General features: G+C 36.4%; 1 protein-coding gene across 1 annotated transcript in view; it reads left to right on the forward strand.

Moving 5' to 3' along the window:
- Positions 1 to 25254, forward strand: part of LOC135703800 (uncharacterized) — a gene marked incomplete at its 3' end in the record, with an annotated part of 203932 nt that overhangs the window by 125470 nt on the left and 53208 nt on the right. The window contains exon 3 of the mRNA XM_065225123.1: positions 6327 to 7285. Coding sequence (XP_065081195.1) covers positions 6327 to 7285 — 959 coding nt within the window. The remainder of the gene's footprint in view (positions 1 to 6326; positions 7286 to 25254) is intronic.

Here is a 25254-nt window from a genome sequence, read left to right on the forward strand (position 1 = left end):
TCAAATAAATATTTTACAATTTGTGAAAAACAATATGTTTGTGATGATATACAAACTAAAATGATCAATGGAAAATTGCAACACTAACCGTCGAACATTAGCAATCAAAACTAACCTCGAATATATCTTTAATTTGCAATGGTGTGGGAGACAGATCTCAACGCATAACCAAACAAAATGTGCAACTAACACTGTATTAGAATTCAAATAGTGCATATGCAATCAATGAATCGCTTTCATCTTATTTTTGTTTTGTTACATATACTTAAATTAATTACTTTCATATATTGCGACACCTGATTAGACTCCTGCGCTAAAAATAAGTACACAGTAATATTTTCGCACTGGTCATAAAAGTTAAATATGGAGCTTCTTTATGCTTTCTAGAGCTTTAATTCAACAGTGTAGCTTGCTAGTAATATTCTTAAGCTGTTACTGCTTTCAAATAAGTCGTTTTTTTTAATTTTCTGGCATGTGCGAAAATATTACTGTGCAATTATTTGTTGCACAGAAGTCTAATTTGGTGCAAAATGCGCAATAGCTAAGTTGCTACTTAAATACTTAGAATAATGCTTATGCTACTTTATAATCAGAAAAAATAAAATTTATTATTAGCGAGTGCAATGTAAACGGCAATATTTGAGAATTATAACAAACTTTGTTACAAATATATTTAGCCGTTTACGTCAGTGCAGCAAGAATGCAGAGAGTGAGAGGTGTTGGGAACACACGATTTATTTTTAACTCAGTTGCCGGCGCCAGCGAACTAAGAAGGCTCTGCCTGGCATACACAAAAGGTTAGCCTGCATATACTCCTTCGTCAACAGTAGATTTAGACTAGATGGTAAAGGCACCAGATTTCGCACTAGCCAAGATTGTTAAACGTCTGGGTTCGAATCCCTGTGGTAGCTATATAGACGCTTTTTGTGTTTGTAAAGCAGGCTAAAAGGAGAGAGAGAGGGGGGTGCTGTGTTGGGAGGGGGGGGAGAGCAGATGATTTTTAAATATTTAACAACAATCTAAAAATTGAAAACACTCAAAAAATATGTTACCCAAAAACCGTGTTAAAAAGTCCAGTTCAGTTTTGTTAAAAATATGATATAACCCTAACAAGACTTGTTATATTCTTGATAGTATGTAGAAGATTTCTTGTTATATATATTGTTATTTTAACTACTAACGGTACATGTTTTATAACAGACTATGTTACGAATAATTGTATATCTCCGTAACACAGTGTGTATTATTTCTGATACTTCCTTCTGGTCGGGATCCTTTGGCATTTCCTTGCGATTCTGCGTTTGAAAGTCCCACTCGATTGTGTTTTTCTTTGTCTCTAGGCGGATCCATCTTTTTAGTTTTATTTGTAAACAGTGGGAGGTTTTATGATACAATTCATTGACACCGAAACGCATCAATATATGATTTTCGATCTCGTTTGAAACCGAACGGTTTTATAATTGCTTTTATCACGATAAAACACCTTTATGGAACAGTTTTATAAAGGGAAAGAAAGCTACATTAAATTTCTTTTTAAAACCAGACACTTTCTGATTTTATCGTCAGGCTTTAAAAGGTTTTTAAAACAGCATACAGCTGAACTACTAATCAATAATGTTTTACAGTTTTAAATGCTGTATTTAAACTCAAAAGATTGCTTATTGCCGTTATAAAACCACAATAAATCAGAGTTAAAGCCAAAATCCTTTTAAATTGTTACTTTGGAAAGGTCGAAGGGAAATGGGAAAAAGGTTGAATAGACAAAAAATTGAAATGGACAAAAGGTCAAAATGAGTAAACTGCTGGAGGATAATATGGGTGGATTACTCTCAAATATTTTTCCTTCTCTAAATCATGAGCAGTTCCTTGGAAAATTAAAATACCTAGTTACTGTTTGTACCACTGCAATTTAAGAGAAAAATAACTGCCTTTCTCTAGAACATATTCCTTATTTAAATCATGAGCAGTACTTTGGGAGTATATGCTTAGTTTTTTTTTTAAGTTCTTTTAAACTGCAAGAGTAAATGATTTGAGTCAAACTATTTTCTATTTTATGAAACGATACTAGAAGGTATTTTGGGTGGTGAGATATGTTGCGAAATATAAAGATCCTCTGACGGGTACCCCGTCACAATTGTCACATGAGTGTGTGAGTACAATACTGAACCGCCACTTGTCTCAGGCCGAGCAGCTAATCCCGCTGTCAACATGAGAATGTAGAGGTAAACAACAGTCATCAAAATTCTCTCACTCCGATGGTAGGCACATAAGAGAACATGTGGTGGTTTGAGTATGATGCGAGAATGATGATTCACATCCCGCTTACTAGGGGGGTTGGAACGTTTCTATAACATCACTACTTCGTAAGATTGATGAGAGTAGCATCAAGTCTACGGTAGCATAGTGGTAAAGCGGCCGTCTAGCGTACTGGGAGGTGTGGGTTCGATTCAACCATTTGTCCCTCTAAGTTTAATTCGATCTTGGGTCTTTTCGACCTTTTGTCTTTTGACCTTTTCTGCTTCGACCTTTTGTTTTTCAACCTTTTGTCATAAATTGAATTTTGTATTTTTTGTACCTCAATTTCTTCTTTTCTTAAGCATTTGGTTGGTTAGAGAAATTTAATATGTTGTAGGACAAATGGTCGAATGACAAAACGTCGAGTAACAAAAAGTCGAAAGGAAAAAAGGGTTGAAGGCACAAAAGGTCGAATGGACAAAAGGTAAAATGATGATAAGGGGGCCAAAGGTTAAATGAACAAAAGGTAAATGTTTCAAAAAGCGACAAAAAGTCGAATGGACTAAACGTTGAATGGTGGCAAAACGTCTAATGGGCAAAAGGTCAATTGGAAAAGAGGTCGATTGGTACCTAAAGGGATAACAATATAATAATGTACACGGATGTCTTCAGAAAATTGAAGACAATTTTATTATTACAACCAAACAAAAAAAAAATCGTTTCTTGCAGTCAAAATTCATATCACAAAAATCTTCTTATTTTTCTTTCGGTAGTTCAATTCATATATTTAAAGGAAAAAAATATTCTTTTATTCTTTTAATTTGTCAAATTTGAACTGCCGTGCCTTTCATTTAACCCTTCCATTAAATTTTGCACAGTGGTCTCATCGACCTTATTTGCCGCCGAACGCCAGCTAGATTTAAACTGCTGCTCATTTTCCATGGATATATTAGTTTTTTTGAGATTCCGTTTGACCAAGGCCCAATACCGTTCAATAAGGAGGAGTTCTGAGCTGTTGAGAGGGTCGTCGTCTTTGGGTACCACAGCCGCGTCGTTCGCATCGTACCACTCGATTGCCTTTTTCCCATAGTGGCAGCTCGCCAAGTCCGGCCAGAACAGCACAGGTCTATTAGGTTGCTTTAGGAATAGTAGCAGCCGCTTTTCCAGGCACTTCTGGACGTAGATCTCTTGATTGATGGTACCCGTAGTAATGAAAATGCCGCTTCTTAGACCACACGTGCATATGGCCTGCCAGACGAGATATTTTTGCGGGAACTTCGATAGTTTGATCGTTTTAAAAATTTCAGCCACCTTACCTTTTCCTGATGCGGTATAAAACTCCTGTCCCGGAAGCTGCTTGAAATCCGCCTTCACATAAACTTCGTCGTCCATGACGACACAGTCAAACTTTGTGAGCAGATTCGTATGCAGCTTTCGGGACCGCTGCTTTGCCGACGTGTTTTGTTTGTAATCTCGGTTCGCCACCTTCACCTTCTTAAACGTCGACAACCCGGCTTGTTTCTTGGCCCGCTGCACAGTAGTATGGAAGACATTGATATTGACGTCCCGGAGGGAGAGGTTAGGATCCCGCTTATATTTCACCGCCACCTTCTTCGTCGTCGCTGCCACGTCCGGATTACGATTGCCGCCGCTTCCAGGCTTCCTGGCGGTCGACAGACGCTCCCCGAACACTTTTAAAACGTTTGTCACGGTCGGTTTGGCCACATCCAGCAACTTTGCCAACTTGGCGTGTGAGAACGTTGGATTCTCTTGCTGCGCGAGCAAAATTTTGACACGCTGCTCCTCTTGCTTGGACGTCATTTTGAAAACTGGAGAGCAAACGGTGAAAACTCATCATAGCAACCATTGTATATACACTCAACTTCCAAATGCAGCATTTCAGGGTTTTTAATGCATTTTTAATAGAAATACTCCAATTTGAAGTTGACCAATTTTCGCGCGTTCCAGACTTTAGGAATGCTTCAGGACGTGGGTTTTTTTGCGTACAGTGATAAATTAGTAGTGATTTGCTTTGAAATGCTTTATTTCATCTGAAACATAGAAATTACTTCCACATTTTATTGAATGATTCCGTATGTATTGCAGTTTCGCTTCTTTAGAGAACAAGTATCCTCAGGATGCATGCTTTCCCAGTGATCCATACATGTATTTCATGTATCAAAACAGCGAAATAGTGTTGCTAAAGTCCAATGTAAACAAAGAGAACAAATTGGTAGTTTTGAAAAGCCGCTAGGAAAGTGCTATACCCATCAGTATATCAACATGCGAAACTCGGCCATCATTTCAACACCCAAACATAATAAACTGTACTAGTCATACTCTGTCAAAATAGACATTGTTTAGCAACAGCTAGACACGTGGAAATAAATCGCAAACTTATTCCTGAACTGATCGGTTAATCCTTCTGGCTGCTTGTCCTACACTGAAACGGAACATGAAGCGCTACTCACCTGTTCATGCATGAGCATTCATACCCGTCCCGATGCTGAACATGAATGATATTGAGAATGAAAGTCCCAGCAGCTATGTTCCATCGGTACCAAAAACAACGACGACACCATCATGGGAAAAGATAAACAACACACCTAAACAATCAAACTACCTGGTTCAGCTGCTGACGCTGGTGGCGTTTACTACAAACTATAGATACTAATGTAATAGATGTGCGGATATGTACCACATTTTGTATCCAAACGAGCATTTCCATACAATTTGACGGTCCGTCGACATCCGCACATCTATTGCATAAGTATCTATACTACAAACTGCTAACAGCTTCCGTAGGGCACCTTCACCATCATCATCGTGATATTCTTCCCCGACCGGATTTCCAAACAAAAACACGGGCTCATTTTGGACAGGGAAGTAGCCCTATTCCCTCGCTAACTTTGGTTCCCAGTGGAAAATACCGTTCCGTGATTGCAGCTTCTAACAATCTCTCGCACTATGCTAGTCAGCCATTCTCGGACGAACCAAACACTCGAGTGCATTCATGTTGGAGTTCATTCAGTTTCGGTGCATAGTTTGCGGAACGTTACACACACCTGATGATATCCATGCGGGAGCTGCACAAGCTGTGGCACCTTGCCACGTCAGATGGGATTTTCGTGGTACGCCAAGTGATAAGATACAATTTAATCTCTTTACCGGGCGCCTGCGAGGTTGCCACGCTGAAGGAATGAGGCGTCGAGAAGAATGTGCCGTAATCCTTTGCTTCGTATGCCCTCACGTGGGGGTATTTCCCGCCGCTGGATTTCGGAAAACAAGAGTGATTTGACAGACTAAAACTGGGCGAAGTGTAAAGCTAACATTTACAAACGTGCAGAAATTTTAAAGATAGCTCGGCGTACTGCTTCATACTGAATCGTTTGGATTAAATAGGTTATGTGCAGCGGAAAGTTTTTGGATGAATGAAAGTTGGAACTATGCTGCTTTGATAGCACTGAGTAATTAATCATTTTTTGTTATGCGATTCAATTTCAGTTTTAGTTATAAATGCTGTCCGTAAAACCATGAAAAAATTTCTATATTGTGGTAATCTAGACAAAATATTAAAGTGTGACAGTGGTTTCGACCGCAGCTCTGCACTGAATATAAAAACCCCGTTTTAGAATTGCTTCTACACGAAGATCAACTGTAAAATTATTCTTTAACTCGTCTCATAAACTTTAAATAAGCTATGGGCAAATAATAAAAGTTGGTTCTGAACTTCCAAATAAGACTAAATGCAAACTTAGTCTTAGAGTTTTCCCGAAACGCGGATAGATCACCTCTTAGTGATGCATTAATACTGGTTTGTGAATCGAATCTACCACATCCGGCTTGGTAATACCGTGCCCTAACTGGTTAGGCTATCTGAGGCCCCAAGTTTCAACTTTATCTATTATCATTTTTATAAAAGCCTCACGGTTTGCACTAGTAGAGGCCTGTCGGAGAGCAATCTACAAGCCCTTGGTCTTTCCATAATCTCTTAAAAAAAATAAAGTGATCGATTACCATCGTGCAATCCAAGTTTTAGTTGTACATTTTATTTCAATCGCCAAACTTATCCTTCTTCTTCCATTTTACAGATCCACAAAGAATGGCTGGCAAGGCGTGCCGCGAGCCGTGTGAACTCCAATTCCACCCAGCGTACGACCTACCTGCGAAAGTTAATCAAATTCAAAAACGAACATGAGCCCCTGTCCGAGAATGACATTTCCTTTGTGCCACATTTCGACCACAACAATAGGAACACTGAGCATCAGAGTGCCATCGGAATCGATGACAATCGAACCAACATGGACCCCGTTAGTAGTGGCAGTAACAACCGGCAACAGGACAATGACAACGAGTATGGATTGAGGCCGGTCGGAAGTGATGCTGAACCGGACGAGGCAACGGAGCAGAATGAAGCCGACCGATATCGGTACGATGTGGCAAGTGAAAGCAATTTGTCCACCGGCAAAAATAGGCACCCGGGTGGATCCATGCAATCTCGATTATTAGAGCATCACTCCGAGGGCCAGGAAGCGTCTAACGAAATACCACTGGTGACATCTACCGTTGGTGCACCTGCTGTGATGCAACAGCAAAATGATGCCATTGCATCCGGATGGGGAAATGAAAATGACCCAACCGAACAAATTAATGCTGTGGCCAAAATAAATGAGCCTGGTAAATCCGGAACGGTGGACGACATAAATAATGATCTACCGCAGGCGGGTGCAGCGGGAAGTGGCACTCATAAATCAGTGGATGTTGCTGCAACTGCTGATAAAAGGAAATCCTGGCACAATCCGGCCATAATTAATAATGAAACCACAGACGATGAGAGCAGTACGTCTTCTTCAAGTGGTGCTTCCGGTTTTACCACTACCACCACGACGACGGAGGTAGTGCCAGCCAAGGTCGACGAGCAAGACAAGACAAAGGTGGACGGAAATGTCACTATAAGAAATGGATTCGGTCCCTGGAGCAATTGGACGGCCTGCTCACGGTCCTGCGGTGGCGGTGTTAAATCTCAACAACGGAAATGCTGGCGACGAGAGTGAGTTTTGATGTTGTTGTTATTGTTTTACTTTAAGACGCTTTCAAACCTCTCTGTTTATTAATAGCTTTGATAAACTCACAAGCGAATTTGCAAACAAATCTCTTGCTTGAGATTCTTATGCATTTTCACGCACTCACATTCACAACGCAAACAATTCACTCCATCTCAAAATTCTTAAAATCTGGTTAAATGTCAATTGACGGCACATGTATTTTTTGTTACTTTTCCAACAAATAGTGCAAAAATATTACATAAAACAATGAATGACGTTTAAATATAAAGGAATGAATTTTTGATCCGAAAAACTCATCAGTTATTCTTGCGCTGCTGAATTTCGCTAGGCAAAACTCATTGGTGAATAATCTCACGGACGAGATTTGAGCTTTTGAGTTTTTTTCCGATCACTGCCTTCCGAGACAAGCAGAATGTAAATAAAATAAGAAAGGCAAAAATGAATTAAATGAAGAAAGGCTTCGGCAATACTTTTAGTAATTATCATCAGGAGGTAAATGAAGTCTTTAAGTGTTCAATTTTAGCCAAACGATGCTTTGAAACATGATGGTTCAGTTAGGGTTAGGGCGCATTCTGCCAGGTTGATCTAGGCAGATTTCATGTGTGAGTAAGTGATGAACATTGTTATATCAGGCATAACATTTGATAACGGCACAAAAGCATTTGTAAACAAACTTTCTAAGGCCCTTTACACGCGAACCAAAGTAAGCCCACGCAAATCAATACCACTTTCGGAAAGGTGATCGTTGTCCCTATCCGATGATATTGTTGGTTTGCGTGGGTGTACTTTGGATCGCGTGTAAAGCGCCTTAGAAAGTTTGTTCACAAATGCTTTTGTGCCGTTATCAAATGTTATGCCTGATATGTAATACACTTTAAAAGATGCGTTTCATATTTCATCTCATGTAGTTCCAAAGAGCTAAGCCAAGTTCATTTGTTCAAGCATTTTGTAATTAAAGGGCGAACACGAAATTATTGCGACACATTCAACAGGGTATAACTTTTTTACCATTGGGTAAAAATCAACCAAATTTTGCACACTTTCTCATTGATGTGTATTGTGTACATGCTGTCAAACTCGAAGTCGTGTTTTCCGATTCAACGAAAATGGAGGTGAACCAACGCGCGTTGAGAGAACAAATTCTTTCCAAACACCTGGAATTTCCTGACCTGTCGCACCGGCAGTTGGGAAAAATGTTGAACATTCACCATTCAACCGTCTCCAGAGTGTTGAAGCGGTTTCAGGAGCGGTTGACGTTGGACCACGGCAAAGGAGCTGGAAGAAAACCGGGACCGGAGAACAAAAAGACGAAGGGAAAGTTGAAGCGGATGATTAAAGCAAATCCCAACGTCTCAAGCCGTGATTTGACTAAAAAGATCGGCATGTCGCAGAGTTACGTCCAGAATGCAAAGAAGAGAGCTGGACTACATACATACAAGGTACAGAACTTCCCAAACCGCGATGAGCGGCAACAATCGACGGCTAAAACTCGGACACGGAAGCTCTACGAGAAGATGCTGACAAAATATGGCTACTGTGTGATGGACGACGAAACGTATATAAAAGCCGATTTTAAGCAAATTCCGGGGTTGGAGTTTTTCACCGACAAGAGCAAGTTCGATGTTGACGACAAATTTAAGAAGAAGAAAATGTCGAAGTTCGCCTCCAAATATCTCATTTGGCAGGCCATCTGCTCTTGCGGACTGAGGAGTGAGCCTTTCGTGACAAAGGGCACAGTAAATGGCGAGATCTACAAATCTGAGTGCCTCGAGAAGCGCCTTTTGCCGTTCTTGCAGCAGCACGACGAAGCTCCGCTATTTTGGCTAGATTTGGCATCATGCCACTATTCTAAAAGTGTCCTGGAGTGGTATGAGGCCAATTTTGTCCATTTTGTTCCAAAGGACATGAATCCGCCAAACTGTCCGGAGCTGCGCCCGGTGGAGCAGTACTGGGCAATAATGAAGCGGGAACTTCGGAAGAGCAAGAAGACAGTCAAAGACGAGAAGGACATGTTAAGAAAATGGAAAAAAAAAAAACTGAGAAACTGGTACCGGATGGCACTGTAAAGACTTTGATGGAGGGCATCAAGCGAAAATGCGTTCAATTTTACACTCAAGGCTCCATCGATTAACTTTTCTTTTGATTTTTGAAGTAAATATATGTATAAAACTACCCTAAAATTTTGGTTTGATTCTAAACATTATAAGAAAATTGGCATGACATTTTCGGTGTCGCAATAATTTCGTGTTCGCCCTTTATATTCCATGATGTCTCATGAGGATTTTATGGATCTCAAACATAAGAAGATTCTCGTGTTCGATAATTTTCAGAGTTAAATATGCCATGAATTTTGTTTTCAAGATTTTTTTAAAATAGATGTTTCTGATAAATAATAATCCGTATAAATTATTCGAATTCAAATGTAAATACAGAATCATGCTTGGCATACACAGTTTTGTTTACGAACTGCTCATTTGCTAATAGCATTGCACACAGTTGACGAAACATATTTCTTTTTGAAGCAGTAGATAGAATAGAGTTGAAGCTTGTTATAGATACGTAAAAATAGTAGATTTGAATTCTAGTAATAAGCTGTATTTGTTTATGCGTTGTAAAAATGAAGTGAAAAATGCACATCTCGGACTTAAGTGTAAAAATTCATTGGTGTTGATTCAAATTTTATGATTTACCTACCCTTGCATACCCAAGCAGCACACTTTGATCGAAATAAGCTGCTGCAACTTGATTGTGACTGGAATAAGTGACACACAAGTAACCACAATTGTTCAGTGACATGTGTGCTGCTAGGGTATCTATACTGCCGTTATATGCACAACTCTCCCTTGTTCTATGCAATCCTTATGGACCGTGGGACTCTTATGCATATAACGGCAGTATAGTAAACTATGATCATTAAAAATCAGGTTATAATTAAACTTTCTTCAGATTTTCAAGACACCTAACGGATTTTGAATTTCTAGATTTTTATGTTCGATGAAAAAAGAGAATTATAAAGCATTTATCCAGAATTTTTTTGTCGATGCCTCGTACTAACTATTCCAGAGCCAACATTTCAAAGGGGACAGTGTTCACTCGGCTGTCGACAGAAGCAGACCATTCCCAATGTGTGTCACGTGATCGTCTGTTTACTCGGCAGCAACCATTACACAGTGGTTTCCCTTAGAACAAAAGTTGGACAAAACCGCAAAATTGTTGCAAATAGGCTGTGCGAAGAAAACTTGACAATCAAGACGTCACAAAAAGGAGTATAGTAGAACCAACAATCAATACGAAACTAACGATTTTAAATTGACTCACTACTTGACTAGCCTATTGGTCCCAAGCAAACTATTAACGTACCCCATTCTAGTCGAAATTCTAGTACTACACTATGTTTGTTTTGATTCGCTATGAAAGTTTGACGCATAAAATGAGGGGTTAGTGGATTTTCCTATGTTTCGAGGGGTGAATCGATTAGCTTGGGACCGAAGAAAGTACCAGAGCTGAGCCAAAAAGTTGAGTTCGTTTCTTCGGAACCTTCTGGTCTTAGAGTTACCTCTATGGTAGAACCAAAACCAATGCACAATGGTCCCAAAGCCATATATAGGAAGAAAAAATGTTTGCGCTCAAACCGTCAGTTTTAGGTATAAGGTTTCGTAGGGAAAGTTGCTACATATTTTTTGTTCAATCTTTTTATGTTCGTTAAATTAGAGTGGTCCATAAAATTGGAGAATTAAAAAAAAAAACAAACTTTTTTTTTATTATTTGAGATACATCAAAGCAGTGTTCTAAACTGTTGTAGAACATTCAATTCAAAGCAACTTTGTTGAAAAAACAAAATTTTTATCTATTGTGGTTCATGAGTTATGATTTTTTTAAACAAAAAGTTTAGGGTGGCCACTAAAATCGATTTTCTTTGAATATCTTTTCATGCGTTAATTTCTCGTAAAACATTGTTCTGATTACATGCAGAACTTTTGATATTTTTGCTCAAACAACTAGGTTACTATCTTTTTTTATTAGAAAAAAAGCCTTTTATTTTCTTAGAAATTTAATTGTCAATATCTCAAAATGGAGCAAACCGATTTTCAAACATTTAATTTCATTTTTCGTTTTTTTTTCCTAATTTTTGGTAAAAACTGCTAGAGCTTTTTTTTCTGTTTAAGGCCATCGTTCGGACATTTTGAGCCGTTTGTCTGTGATTTGGGTGGTTTTCCAGGAAACGTCCCGAAAATCCTGTGAAGGAAAGCGAATATCGGGAAACAAATTCCGTCCGATTGTAGCCAAGGATTTTGTTTTCCTAGATGGGTAAAATTTGGGTGGAAAAGTGCATTCAACTTCAAGTGGTGTGCTTTTTCCGGGAAAGTGGCATTTCCACCCAAAGATAATATGCACGTGAGTGTATATGTGCGCGCAAGGAAATGCAATCTTGCGCCTATGTTTTCCCGGGAATTTCCCAAGAAAGTATACCATATTTTTATACCAGGACATTCTGCAGACTATGCACAACATGATGGTATCCATAAACATATGATTTTCGAAAATTTGTAGCATGGTTTTTCAATTTCCAAACCATGCGCCAAACATTCTCGCTGTAAATTCGTCACGGACATAGTAAAGAAGCAATCAGCAATTACGCATTTGTTTTACCACGTTGCCACATTTTCTTGTTCGTAGGTCCACGAGTCCTTTTTCGCTAGTTCGCTCATCATATCAAATTGATCAGGAATTCTTCCGAATGTCAAAAATTATATCGAAGACCTACGACGGATCCGAAATTGAAATTGAGATCTCCATATATTCTTTCATCATATCAAACTGAACAGGAGTTCTTCAAAATCTTATCTTATCTATCGAAGACCTACGACTTATCGGGAATTGAAATCGAATCCTGCATATTCCCTCATCACATCAAATTGATCATTAATTCTTCCGAATAATCAGAAATTATATATAAAACGTATGACTAATCGGAAATTGAAAATGAGTTCTCCATATATTCCACCAACACATCAAATTGATCATAAATCCTTCTGTAGACATTCGGGCAGTTAGAATATACTTCAAAATACAAGGATGGTCAAAAATTCTTCCAAAGTATCAGAAGTTATATGGAAACCCTTCGATTGATTGCAAATTTAAATCAAATTCTCCATTAATTCCTTGATCATATCATATTGGAATTATCAGGAATTATTCCGAATAATAAGAAATTATATCGGAAAATGAAATCGAGTTCTCCATATGTTCCCTCATCACATCAAATTGATCAGGATTTCTTCCAAATTATCAGAATTAATATCGAACACGTATGACTAATTGGAAATTGAAATTGAGTTCTCCATATATTCCATCAACATATCAAATTGATCAGAAATCCTTCTGAAGAACTTCGGGCAGTTCGAATGTATTTCAAAATACAAGGATGATCAGGAATTATTTCGAAATTTCACCGAATTATCAGAAGTTATATGGAAACCCTATGACTGATTGGAAATTGAAATCGATTTCACCATAATGTGTACCCTATGTACCATATCAAAGTGTTCAGAAATTTTTCCAGATTATCAGAAATTATATTGAAGGTCTTCGACTAATAGAACAATTGCAACCAAGTTTCCATATATATCTCAATCAAATCAGGTTGATCAGGAATTCTTTCGAATTATCAGAAATTATAAAAAAAAAACTTTCTGATCAGAAATTGAAATCGAGTTGTCCTTATGCCCTTACCATATCAAATTGATCAGGAATTCTTTCGTGTGACCAAAAATTGTATCGAATACCTACGAATGGTGGGAAATTGAAATCGAGTTTTATCAGGACATCTTCCGAATTATCAGAAATTATATCGAAGACCTACGACTGATCGGAAATTGAAATCGAATGATCCATATACACCCTAGCAAAGTGATAATGAATTCTTCCGAATTATCAGAAATCATATTCAGGGCCTTCGACTTATAGAAGAATTGTCATCGATTTTTCCATATAGGTATATCTTTATCATATCAGGTTGATCGGCTATACTTCCGAATTATCAGAAATTATATCGAACACATACGGCTAATTGGAAATTAAAATTGAGTTCCCCAAATATTCCCTTATCATATCAGATTTATAAGGAATTCTTCCGAATCAGCAGAAATTATAAAAAAGACCAATTACTGATCGGAAATTGAATTCGAGGTCTTTGAATATTTCCTCATCATATCAAAGTGATCAGGAATTCTTCCGGATTATCAGAAATTATATTGAAGGTCTTCGACTAATAGAACAATTGCAACCAAGTTTCCATATATATCTCAATCAAATCAGGTTGATCAGGAATTCTTTCAAATTATCAGAAATTATTTAAAAAAAGACTATTTCTGACCAGATATTGAAATCGAGTTCTCCTTATTCCATGACCATATCAAATTGACAAGGAATTCTTCCGAATTATCATACATTATATCGAAGGCTTACGACTGATCGGAAATCCAAATCGAGTTTTCCATATATTCCTTCATCATATCAAAGTGATCAGGAATTCTTCCGAATTATCATATATTTTACCGAAGGCCTTCGATTAAAAGAAGAATTGAAATCGAGCTCTCCATATATATCCTTTTTCCATCAAATTGAATAGAAATTGTCAGTTGGTCAGTAAGAATGTATTTACAAAATGTAATAATGATCAGGAATCATATAGAAGACTTTCAAATAATCAAAAATTTGTTTTAAACCCTTTGAATACTATCCAACAATGTCAGTTTGATAAATAATTCATTCGAATTATCATAAATGATACGAAGACCTACGATCGGAGATTGAAATCGAGCTCTCCATATATTCCCTGGTCATATCAGAGTGATCGGGAGTCCTTCTGATTATCTTTGGTCTGTAAGAATGTATTTTCAAAATTTAGTATTGATCAGGAGCCATGTAGACGATCTTCAAATGATCTTGAAATAAAACCATTTGAATATTCTTACATCATATGAGATTGGTTAGGAATTCTTCCGAATTATAAGAAATTATTTCGAGGACTTCCAACTTATAGAAAAATTTATATTGTGTTCTCCATATATTCGCTTCTCATATCAAGTCATCTTCCGAAGATCTTCGGTCAGTTAGAATGTATTTTCAAAATATAAAGATGGTTAGTCGAAGTCTTTCAAATGATCTTAAATTGAAATTCAATCTTTTGAATATTATCGTCCCATATGAGGTTGATCAGTAATTCCTCCAATTTATCAGAATTTATATCGAAGACTTACGACTTACAGGAAATTGAAATCGATTCTCCATATATTCGCTCATCATATCAAAGTGATCAGTAATTATTATGATGATCGTCGGTCAGATAGAATGTAGCAAAACTTCGAATATTCAAAGGATTTTATTTCAATTTCTGACCGTTTACAGATCTTCGACATGATTCCTGTTCAACGCTATGGTATGAAAATACGTTCTTATTGACTGAAGATCTTCAGAAGAATTGCTGATATATTTGTTATAAAAGGGGCGCTGGTGGTGTAGTGGTAAGCGTGATTCCCAAAAAGCCTGGGTTCAATCCAAGTCGGCACCACCGGGGTTTTCTGAGGAATAACATTTCTTATCACGCCGTTAAACCGTTGGTCCCCAGTCCATGAGTTGATGGGCTCAGGTGTGAAAACTATCTCCCTGGTGCCGGTAGCATTGGTACTCAGTACGCAAAAGAAAATCGACGGAAACAAACCAAGGATTTTTTTATATGATAAAGAAATATATGGAGAACTCGATTTCAATTTTTTTATTAGTCCAAGGTCTTCGATATAATTTTTGATAGTTCGAAAGTATTCCTAATCAACCTCATATGATTCTTATATTTTGAAATGCATTCTTACTGACCGAAGATCCTCATAAGAATTTTTAATAATTTCGATTTGATAAGGAAATATTATATCAATTTATCAATTTATTTATTTAGTTAGTCGTTAATCAAAAGCGTAGATTACATTATAATATCATTACTTATGATCTATGATTTCGCAGTGCTTGGAATTATTTTTCATTTTTAGCGGTGATATATTTAGGACTATCATTTCACAGTTTTCATTATATATAGATATCATCTGACTTATCGGTCCATATTTCGCTTAGCTAGTGCGGTGGCGATGTACCGCGAACAAATGGCTATTACGCAATTTTCGAAACGGTGCATAAAAATTAAGCCTTGATAATAAATAACCTGAGTCAATGCGTTGCGAAGCTATATTGTTTACGAAAGAGACCAAGAGACGATGCTCTTTCAATACCTGAATGTTGATTAACAAGCAACATGCTTCATAAGATGGGAGAAGAAATGCTGTCCATCCCAATTAACTCATATAATAAAAACTACTTTTGGATTGACTCTATTCGTTCAATTGTGTAAGGTGTAAAGTGGAAACCAAAACGCTTTATAAAATAAAATTGCTTTATAAAATAAATATGAATTGCCTGCTCTAAGAATTATTGTGTTATAATGATCCACAATTGCTTATTTAGAATCTAGAAAAACATGTAAATCTTTTATTTTATATATTATTTATTTTATCAAACAAACTTTTACAACACCACGTCTAAAAAAACATGTACTTCATCAGCATGAATAAGCAGTTTGAGCTTTTTCAAAATAAGAGAGATATCGTTAACGTACAAAATGAAAAGAAGAGGTTCGAAGTGCGAGCCCTGAGGAACTCTTGACAGGACTTGAAATGAATTAGATTTTTTTCTCGCAGTATCTTACAATTTTCTGACGGTCCGTTCCCAAGTATCACTTGCAAAATCGTTCTTGACAAATAAAACAAATCCCAGCTGTGAATAAGTTCTATATTAATTGCTTGCAAAACGTCTTGTTTTATACCCGTTGTATTGTTTTTATGAAGTATTCAACCTTTCTGACATGCTGTTTATCTTGAAGTTATAATTCGGTATTGAATGTCTCAATTATCGGTTTACAACATATTTATAAAAAAAACTTGGTGAAAACTTGCTAGCCTTATAAACAACATCTTTTCGTATGTCAGTTTTAGAAACGTGAGCAAATATGAATACATCTTAAATATAACTTATTTAAAATATGAAAGTAATAAGTTATATTTCAGTGGTACACATGACTAGCAAATTTTCATCAAATACCATCAGTTATAAATGTGTTATAAACAGGTAATTAAGAGTTGCAATACCGAATTATAACTTCATTATATGATACAAGTAATGTTCTTGTTTTTCGAATACATTTCATTCATGTTTTATCATCCCAAGTATGGTGTGTAGAAGAGAAACGTAAGATAACTAAAAATAAGTTAACATTCTATTTTTTCCCAAAAAAAAAAGATGTTTGCAAAAATTGGGAATTTTATGAAGAATATGGTGTACAATTCTATTAACATATCAAGCTTTTTCTAAAGAGCCCATGAGTTTTTTGAAAGTAGAATGTAAAGATTCTCCAAAAAATTGCATCTGCATTGGGAGTATGAGATCTCATTTTATGCCCTTTTTTCACACAATTAAATACCCCAGAATAATAACTTTTGTTAGTTGATGATGGAAACATAAAAAAAAAATTCATTCGTTGGAAGGATGAAATTTATTTGCAACATGCCCAAATTAGTAGGTTGCGTTTTAATTATAATTAAGTTGCGCTAGCCAATTATATTTACCATAACATATGTGTTTTATATAGACATCACCTCTTGCGCTTTTATCGTGTGACTAGACTAAGTAAAAAATCTTGAAAGCGATTCTGCTGATTTTTACTTGATTTATTTGGTTTAGTCCTAAGAAAACATTTTTTTTAAATAAACTGCAATGTCTCATTTACACCAATGACTGCGAGCAGAATGCTCTCATTTTCTGAATCAGAAATGAATGAAATCAGCATGCGTTGATTGAAAATGCCATAGATATGAATTTTAATTTCAGGAGGAAATTAAGATACTATTTATTTGGCTATTTGGAAGAATATTTCAATAAAAATATTACAATCATAATCTGTGGCGAATATAAAAGTTTCACCTGCTATATTTGTTGTCACCCACACACGCTCAAATTCTTTAGATTAAGATTGGATAATGACTTCCTAATTATTTTTTTTTTATGAAATTGCGATGCACTATTCATGTGATTGAAATTCTTACAATAAACCAGAATTACAATAAAAAGTGTTTCGGAGAAAAAATTTCTGATCAGCCGTAAGGCTTCTATATAATTTCTGATGATTCGAAAGAATTTTATATGATGGGAGAATTTGGAATAATTCCTGATCATTCTTATATGGTGGGATACTATTCAAACGATGTAGATTCAATTTTTGGTCATTTGAAGGTCTCGACATTATTCCTGAGATCCTTATATTTTGAAATACATTCTAACTGAAAAGATCTTCAGATGAATTTATGATCAATTTGACATGATAAGAAAATATAAGGAGAACTCGATACCAATTTCTGATCAGCCGTAAAGCTTCCAACTAACTTCTGATAATTCGGAAGAATTTCGAAATATTTCCTGACTATCGTTGTATTTTGAAATACATTCTAACTGCCCGAAGATCTTCAGAAGGATTTCTGATCAATTTGATATGTTGATGGAATATATGGAGAACTCAATTTCAATTTCCCGTCAGTCGTAGGTCTTCGATGTAATTTCTTATAATTCGGGAGAATTCCTGATCAATTGATGTGATGATGGAATATATGGAGAACTCGATTTCAATTTCCAATCAGTGGCAATTTCTGATAATTCGTAAACAATTCTGATCAATATGATATGATGAGGGAATTAATGGAGAATGCGATTTCAATTTCCAATCAGTCGTAGGGATTCCATATAACCTCTGATAATTTGAAAGAATTTCAAAATAATTCCTGACCATCCTTGTATTTTTAAAATCAGTCTAACTTCCCGAATGTCTTCAGAAGGATTTCTGATCAATTTGATATATTGATGGAATCTATGGAGAACTCAATTTCAATTTCCGATTAGTCATACGTGTTAGGTATAATTTCTGATAATTCGCAAGAATTCCTGATCAATTTGATGTGATGAATGTACGGAGAATTGATTTCAATTTCCGATCAGTCGTAGATTTTCGATTTAATTTCTGATAATTCGGAAGAATTCCTGATCACTTTGATATGATGTGGAAATATTCAAAGACCTCGAATTCAATTTCCGATCAGTAATTGGTCTTTTTTATAATTTCTGCTGATTCGGAAGAATTCCTTATAAATCTGATAAGATGAGGGAATATTTGGGGAACTCAATTTTAATTTCCAATTAGCCGTATGTGTTCGATATAATTTCTGATATTTCGGAAGTATAGCCGATCAACCTGATATGATAAAGATATACCTATATGGAAAAATCGATGACAATTCTTCTATAAGTCGAAGGCCCTGAATATGATTTCTGATAATTCGGAAGAATTCATTATCACTTTGCTAGGGTGTATATGGATCATTCGATTTCAATTTCCGATCAGTCGTAGGTCTTCGATATAATTTCTGATAATTTGGAAGATGTCCTGATAAAACTCGATTTCAATTTCCCACCATTCGTAGGTATTCGATACAATTTTTGGTCACACGAAAGAATTCCTGATCAATTTAATATGGTAAGGGCATAAGGACAACTCGATTTTAACTTCTGATCAGGAAGTTTTTTTTATAATTTCTGATAATTCGAACGAATTCCTGATCAACCTGATTTGATTGAGATATATATGGAAACTTGGTTGCAATTGTTCTATTAGTCGAAGACCTTCAATATAATTTCTGATAATCCGGAAGAATTTCTGAACACTATGATATGGTACATAGGGTACACATTATGGTGAAATCGATTTCAATTTCCAATCAGTCATAGGGTTTCCATATAACTTCTGATAATTCGGTGAAATTTCGAAATAATTCCTGATCATCCTTGTATTTTGAAATACATTCGAACTGCCCGAAGTTCTTCAGAAGGATTTCTGAATAATTTGATATGTTGATGGAATATATGGAGAACTCAATTTCAATTTCCTATTAGTCATACGTGTTAGATATTAATTCTGATAATTTGGAAGAAATCCTGATCAATTTGATGTGATGAGGGAACATATGGAGATCTCGATTTCATTTTCCGATATAATTTCTTATTATTCGGAATAATTCCTGATAATTCCAATATGATATGATCAAGGAATTAATGGAGAATTTGATTTCAATTTACAATCAATCGAAGGGTTTCCATATAACTTCTGATAGTTTGGAAGAATTTTTGACCATCCTTGTATTATGAAATATATTCTAACTGCCCGAATGTCTACAGAAGGATTTATGATCAATTTGATGTGTTGGTGGAATATATGGAGAACTCATTTTCAATTTCCGATTAGTCATACGTTTTATATATAATTTCGGATTATTCGGAAGAATTAATGATCAATTTGATGTGATGAGGGAATATGCAGGATTCGATTTCAATTCCCGATAAGTCGTAGGTCTTCGATAGATAAGATAAGATTTTGAAGAACTCCTGTTCAGTTTGATATGATGAAAGAATATATGGAGATCTCAATTTCAATTTCGGATCCGTCGTAGGTCTTCGATATAATTTTTGACATTCGGAAGAATTCCTGATCAATTTGATATGATGAGCGAACTAGCGAAAAAGGACTCGTGGACCTACGAACAAGAAAATGTGGCAACGTGGTAAAACAAATGCGTAATTGCTGATTGCTTCTTTACTATGTCCGTGACGAATTTACAGCGAGAATGTTTGGCGCATGGTTTGGAAATTGAAAAACCATGCTACAAATTTTCGAAAATCATATGTTTATGTATACCATCATGATGTGCATAGTCTGCAGAATGTCCTGGTATAAAAATATGGTATACTTTCTTGGGAAATTCCCGGGAAAACATAGGCGCAAGATTGCATTTCCTTGCGCGCACATATACACTCACGTGCATATTTTCTTTGGGTGGAAATGCCACTTTCCCGGAAAAAGCACACCACTTGAAGTTGAATGCACTTTTCCACCCAAATTTTACCCCACTAGGAAAACAAAATCCTTGGCTACAATCGGACGGAATTTGTTTCCCGATATTCGCTTTCCTTCACAGGATTTTCGGGACGTTTCCTGGAAAACCACCCAAATCACAGACAAACGGCTCAAAATGTCCGAACGATGGCCTTAAAGCATTTTATTTAATTAAAAAAAAGTAATATTTTTCAGCAAAAACAAGCGAAAAATTTTCAAAAAAAAAAAGAGATAACAACTTAGCAAAAATATGCGTCATAAAAAGTTCTGAAAGTATGAAAAATTCACGAGAAATTAACGTATACAAGCATATTTAAAGAATGCCGATTGTCTAGGGGCCACCCTAACCTGCTTGTTTAAAAAAAATAAAGTGTTGTGTCCTAGACACGACCGCAGTATGACGTAGAACCTATCTATTAATCTATGATGCATGATATATGCATTTAGGTTAACATCCGACGTCCCTCATTTTTAACATAATTTGCAGAAAAAATACATCCGAAGTCCCTCCTTTTTTCAGTTTCTGCACAAAACATACTTTTTAAGCCCTGCAACCGACAGGATTTCCCGCCATTTTATTATGAATGGGGGCAGGGCAGAACGTTTCTTTTGTGCAGAATATGGAAAAATTGATGGAATTTGCATATATAGAGGTACCAGATATGTTTTACAGTCAGTTCTTGGTAATTCATCGAGTGTATGTCTCCTATAAAGCAGTTTTTTTTGAAAATGTTGGCTCTGCATGTAAAAAATTATTTGTTTATACATAATTGCTTAAAATTTATTTGCCGGAAAAAAAATGATCGTCAAAGTCCATGTCTTTTTCAGGTTATGTTAAGGGGGGAGGGGGAGAGCTTGTTAAGGGAGAGGGGGTCTTACATGCACGTTTTTTCAAGTCTCATTTCCCATTGTGGTGGATACACCGTGATCCACCTTTAGCCGCTGACTTAGTCCTGCTTGCTGCAGGACCAAGTGCCACGCCGTCCGAAGCGGTAATGAGCAGAGGCAGGATAGCAGCGCTGATTTATATCTATTTAGGTTCAAGCAGAATGATGTGCAACCAAGTGGTATTCGTTTATGATGACTGGGTTTGGGAAAAAGGCTTATTTCATGAAAACAGTGATAAAATTATCATTTGTACATTTTCAAAAGTTTAATTACAGAAAAATTGGAAAAATAATAATTTCAGCAGGTTCGTAATGTAATATCCTATCGATTGTCGTATTTGGATTTTGTTTTCATCTATAAATGACAAAGTTACAAGCGTTCAAAACCTAACACTCCTTCACCACCCAGTATAGTCGACAAAGACGTAGTTCTACGTCAAAATCATAACTCATTAACCATTAGATATAGATATATGGGGCGTGTGTGTATGTGTGTGCGTGTTGGTGTGCTTTGAAAAAGGCATTGTGAAGCTTGCTACAGTATACACCGCAGATTATATAACTTAGAAACGGATATTTTCCAACGAACACTTTACTTGTTATTCCTAATTTCAACATCTTTCGCAAATAATCGCAAAACACATTAAAGCCTATCTGAAAGCTAACTTTTCTAGCTATCTATTGGTTACTGAAGGATAGTGGGCGGATGTGTCCGAAATATGTTTTACTTAATCTAAATGTGAAAAGAGAATATTTTTGCTATTTTTTTTATTAGAAACTGTCACTAAAAACAGTGCAGACACTCTTTTTTACCATCCATTTGACGTGAAATAAGCCGAGAAATATTTCTTATTTCACATTATTTTTTGCAATAAACATTACGATTTTTTCAAACATTTGTGATATCGCTACACTATAACAACCTTAAAAAATGTTTAATCAACAGAACTGCACAAATCATTCAATTTAAGATACTCTTAACATATAATTGAAATAAAAAAATATCAATTTTAATTTTTGATGTTTTGGCCAGCCAGGAACCACTGTGCATTGTGTGGTCCTCCTCATTGTTTTTCATCAGCAGTTCTTTCAGTCGATGCGTTGTCGACTTTGGAAAGCAACCGTTTCGTGATGAATGTGTGAGTGCTGACCACGTTTTGCGTCCATTGCTGCAATTGAAGCGCTCTGACCCTCGATGGCATTACTACCATACAATGAAACCACTGGAAGCGGCTCCCGTTCAGATGGAGGAGGCTTTTTGGATAGCGGAAGATAAAGTGTTTATTGTGTTGTACCTTTTGACTATAGTTTTAGGTTGTATTGTATAGTGAACAAGAATCCTCTGCTCTGTAAAGTTTATTCGGTTAAGCCTTATCAAATAAATTAATAAACAAAAAAAAAAAGGGGCGTAATTGAATTTGTAAAGATTGGCTTTAGTCGTAGATATATCACTCATGAAAATTAATGCCACCAGCAGGTAGATGAATGTTTCTTTTACCAGCTAGCATTATTAATTTGAAGGCGTGGGCTTTTATTTACGAGAAATTGACGGCTAAAGTTATTGTTTTCAACAGCATATACGCCCTTTTGAAATATTGGCACTGCAACTATGCAACGTTCCCAAAACATCTACAAAACCAGGGATCAGTTGCTAGTCAAATATCTGCGAGTAAAACACTCGGTGTTAGGAGACAGCACATTCATTTCGAAAGAGACGGTAAACTGGTTTAATATTTAAGCGCAGCACACAGTGTCCAAGTGGTGGATTAGGCAGCTTTCTTGTGCCTCGGGGGTTTCTTTGCTTACAGTTAGTTTGGGTGCTTACATTCCTTAATCTGGTGATTTTAAAATATTCTTTTGGAAAACAAATTAAAACATTTTTACAGGGAACCTTTTTCTAACATGTGCATGGGAAATTATGATATAACCAAATAATTCAATTTTTCCTCATTAGAGTATTTTAAAACCAATCGATGAAGAAATGTTGGCACCCATACTAACTTTTTGTGATGAAAAAACGAGTGACATGAAAGTTGATTAATCCCCCCACTTCGAATACAACAGGGCTCAGATAGCTTAGTCATTATAGGTGAAATTGTGTCAAACAACCTTTAATTTAATCGTAATTGCTGATACTGTTCTGTATGCAAAATTATAAATTCCATTTTAATCCCTCTATTTTAATCCTACGAAAATCTCTGAACATCTTCGAACTTCTGGAAAGACCCCTATCATCTACAAATATGCTTGAACATCTACACGAAGTTCTCAAAACTTCCAAGAAGTTCATTAAGCTTTTATGAAGAAACTTTCAAACTGACAAACTGCAATGAAGTTCCCTAAACTGAAGCAAGGAACTTTTTTAGATCTTTTACAAAATTCCCTGCACTTATATGAAGTTTTATACCGCCGCAAAGTGCAAAAACTCTGAACTGCTGTCCACCAGCCAAAATCCCTCGACCTCTTGAGCCACTTTGCCGACGACAGTAACTGTCAATCTGGTCAGGATCTCGAGATATTTATATACGAGAATTACAAGTGTATATTTGCCCCTCGTAGCGGGAAAATTCTAAACTACTGTGCACCAAGCAATAGATTTTGATCTCATGAACAACTTTGTCCAAGACTGTAACTTTCTATTTGATCAGGATCTTGAGATATTCCACGTTTTAACCAATGAAGTCCAACCTCACGTAGTGTGGACACCGTTTACGCAGTTTTCATTTACATTTTCCCTATTATCCACATTTTTTTGGGTGTTTACTGCAATAAAAGTTTAGCTTATTTAGTTCAAAATAAGTTTATTGATGATTACCCGTTGTACAAAGTACAACGCGCGAGTACTCATAAAGACTGGAACGCGCATAAATTGATCGACAAAAAAATCGTTTCTCACAGTCAAAATTCATAACACAAAAATCTTTTTATTTTTCTTTTGGTAGTTCAATTCATACAGGTGAAATGACGGCTTCGGCATGACAGACTATTTTCGGCAACCCAAATTGAAACGCTAATTTCACTGGATTTTCTTACGAAAACACTTCGCTGAATGCATTCAAACAATTCTTTAGGCTTTCAGCTTCAATTTGATTATATTTTTACCACTGAGAAAAAGTAATTTCTTGAAATGAAACACACGCTCTACAAAATGCTGCTGATTTCGAGTTGCCGATGAAAGCACAGCTGTTTAACACGCCGCTCAAATAGAAAGGTTGCGGAATAAAAAGATGTTGCCCACAATAGTCGCTCTCATGAGAGAAGATTGGAGCTTTGTAAAAGCGTTTCAAAACAGTTTTTGGCAATTATTTCGACTGAAATTGTTAGAGCACCTGGCAGCAAAAGATTGTAAACAAACCAATAATACATACGTGTGCGTTTCTTAGATAAAAAGACTATTGAATGTTGATCGCTGCTTAGGTTGCCGAGAACACGTAAATTCCCCTATTTAAAGGAAAAATATTCGTTTATTCTTTTGGTTTGCCAAATCCGAACTGCCGTGCCTTCCGCTTCCCCTTCAACCTTTTTCTCCGCCGAACTCCAGTTAGATTTAAACTGCTGCTCGTTTTCCATGGATCTATTTTTTTTTAGATTCTGTTTGACCTAGGCCAAATACCGTAGGGCGGAGTTCTGGGCTGTTGGGAGGGTTGTGGTCTTTGGGTACCACAACCACATTGTTTGCAGCGTACCACTCGATTGCCTTTTTCCCATAGTGGCAGCTCGCCAAGTCCGGCCAGAAGAGCACAGGTCTATAATGTTGCTTTAGGAACGATAGCAGCCGCTTTTTCAGGCACTCCTGAACGTTGATCTCTTCTTTGATGGTTCCCGTAGTAATGAAAATGCCGCTTTTTAGACCACACGTGCATATGGCCTGCCAGACGAGATATTTTTTCGGGAACTTCGTTAGTTTGGTGGTTTTGAAAACATAGCAAAAAATTAATTTTAATATTACATTCAAGAAGATGCACTTCGATCATGTCGAAAATCTCATGTAATTTTTTTGGCCACAAAAATAAACAAATGCAGTAAA

Source organism: Ochlerotatus camptorhynchus, unplaced genomic scaffold (assembly GCF_037179485.1).
Source record: "Ochlerotatus camptorhynchus isolate MF236.1 unplaced genomic scaffold, CSIRO-AGI_Acam_v1.1 ptg000222l, whole genome shotgun sequence".
Classification (NCBI taxonomy): Eukaryota; Metazoa; Arthropoda; class Insecta; order Diptera; family Culicidae; genus Ochlerotatus; species Ochlerotatus camptorhynchus.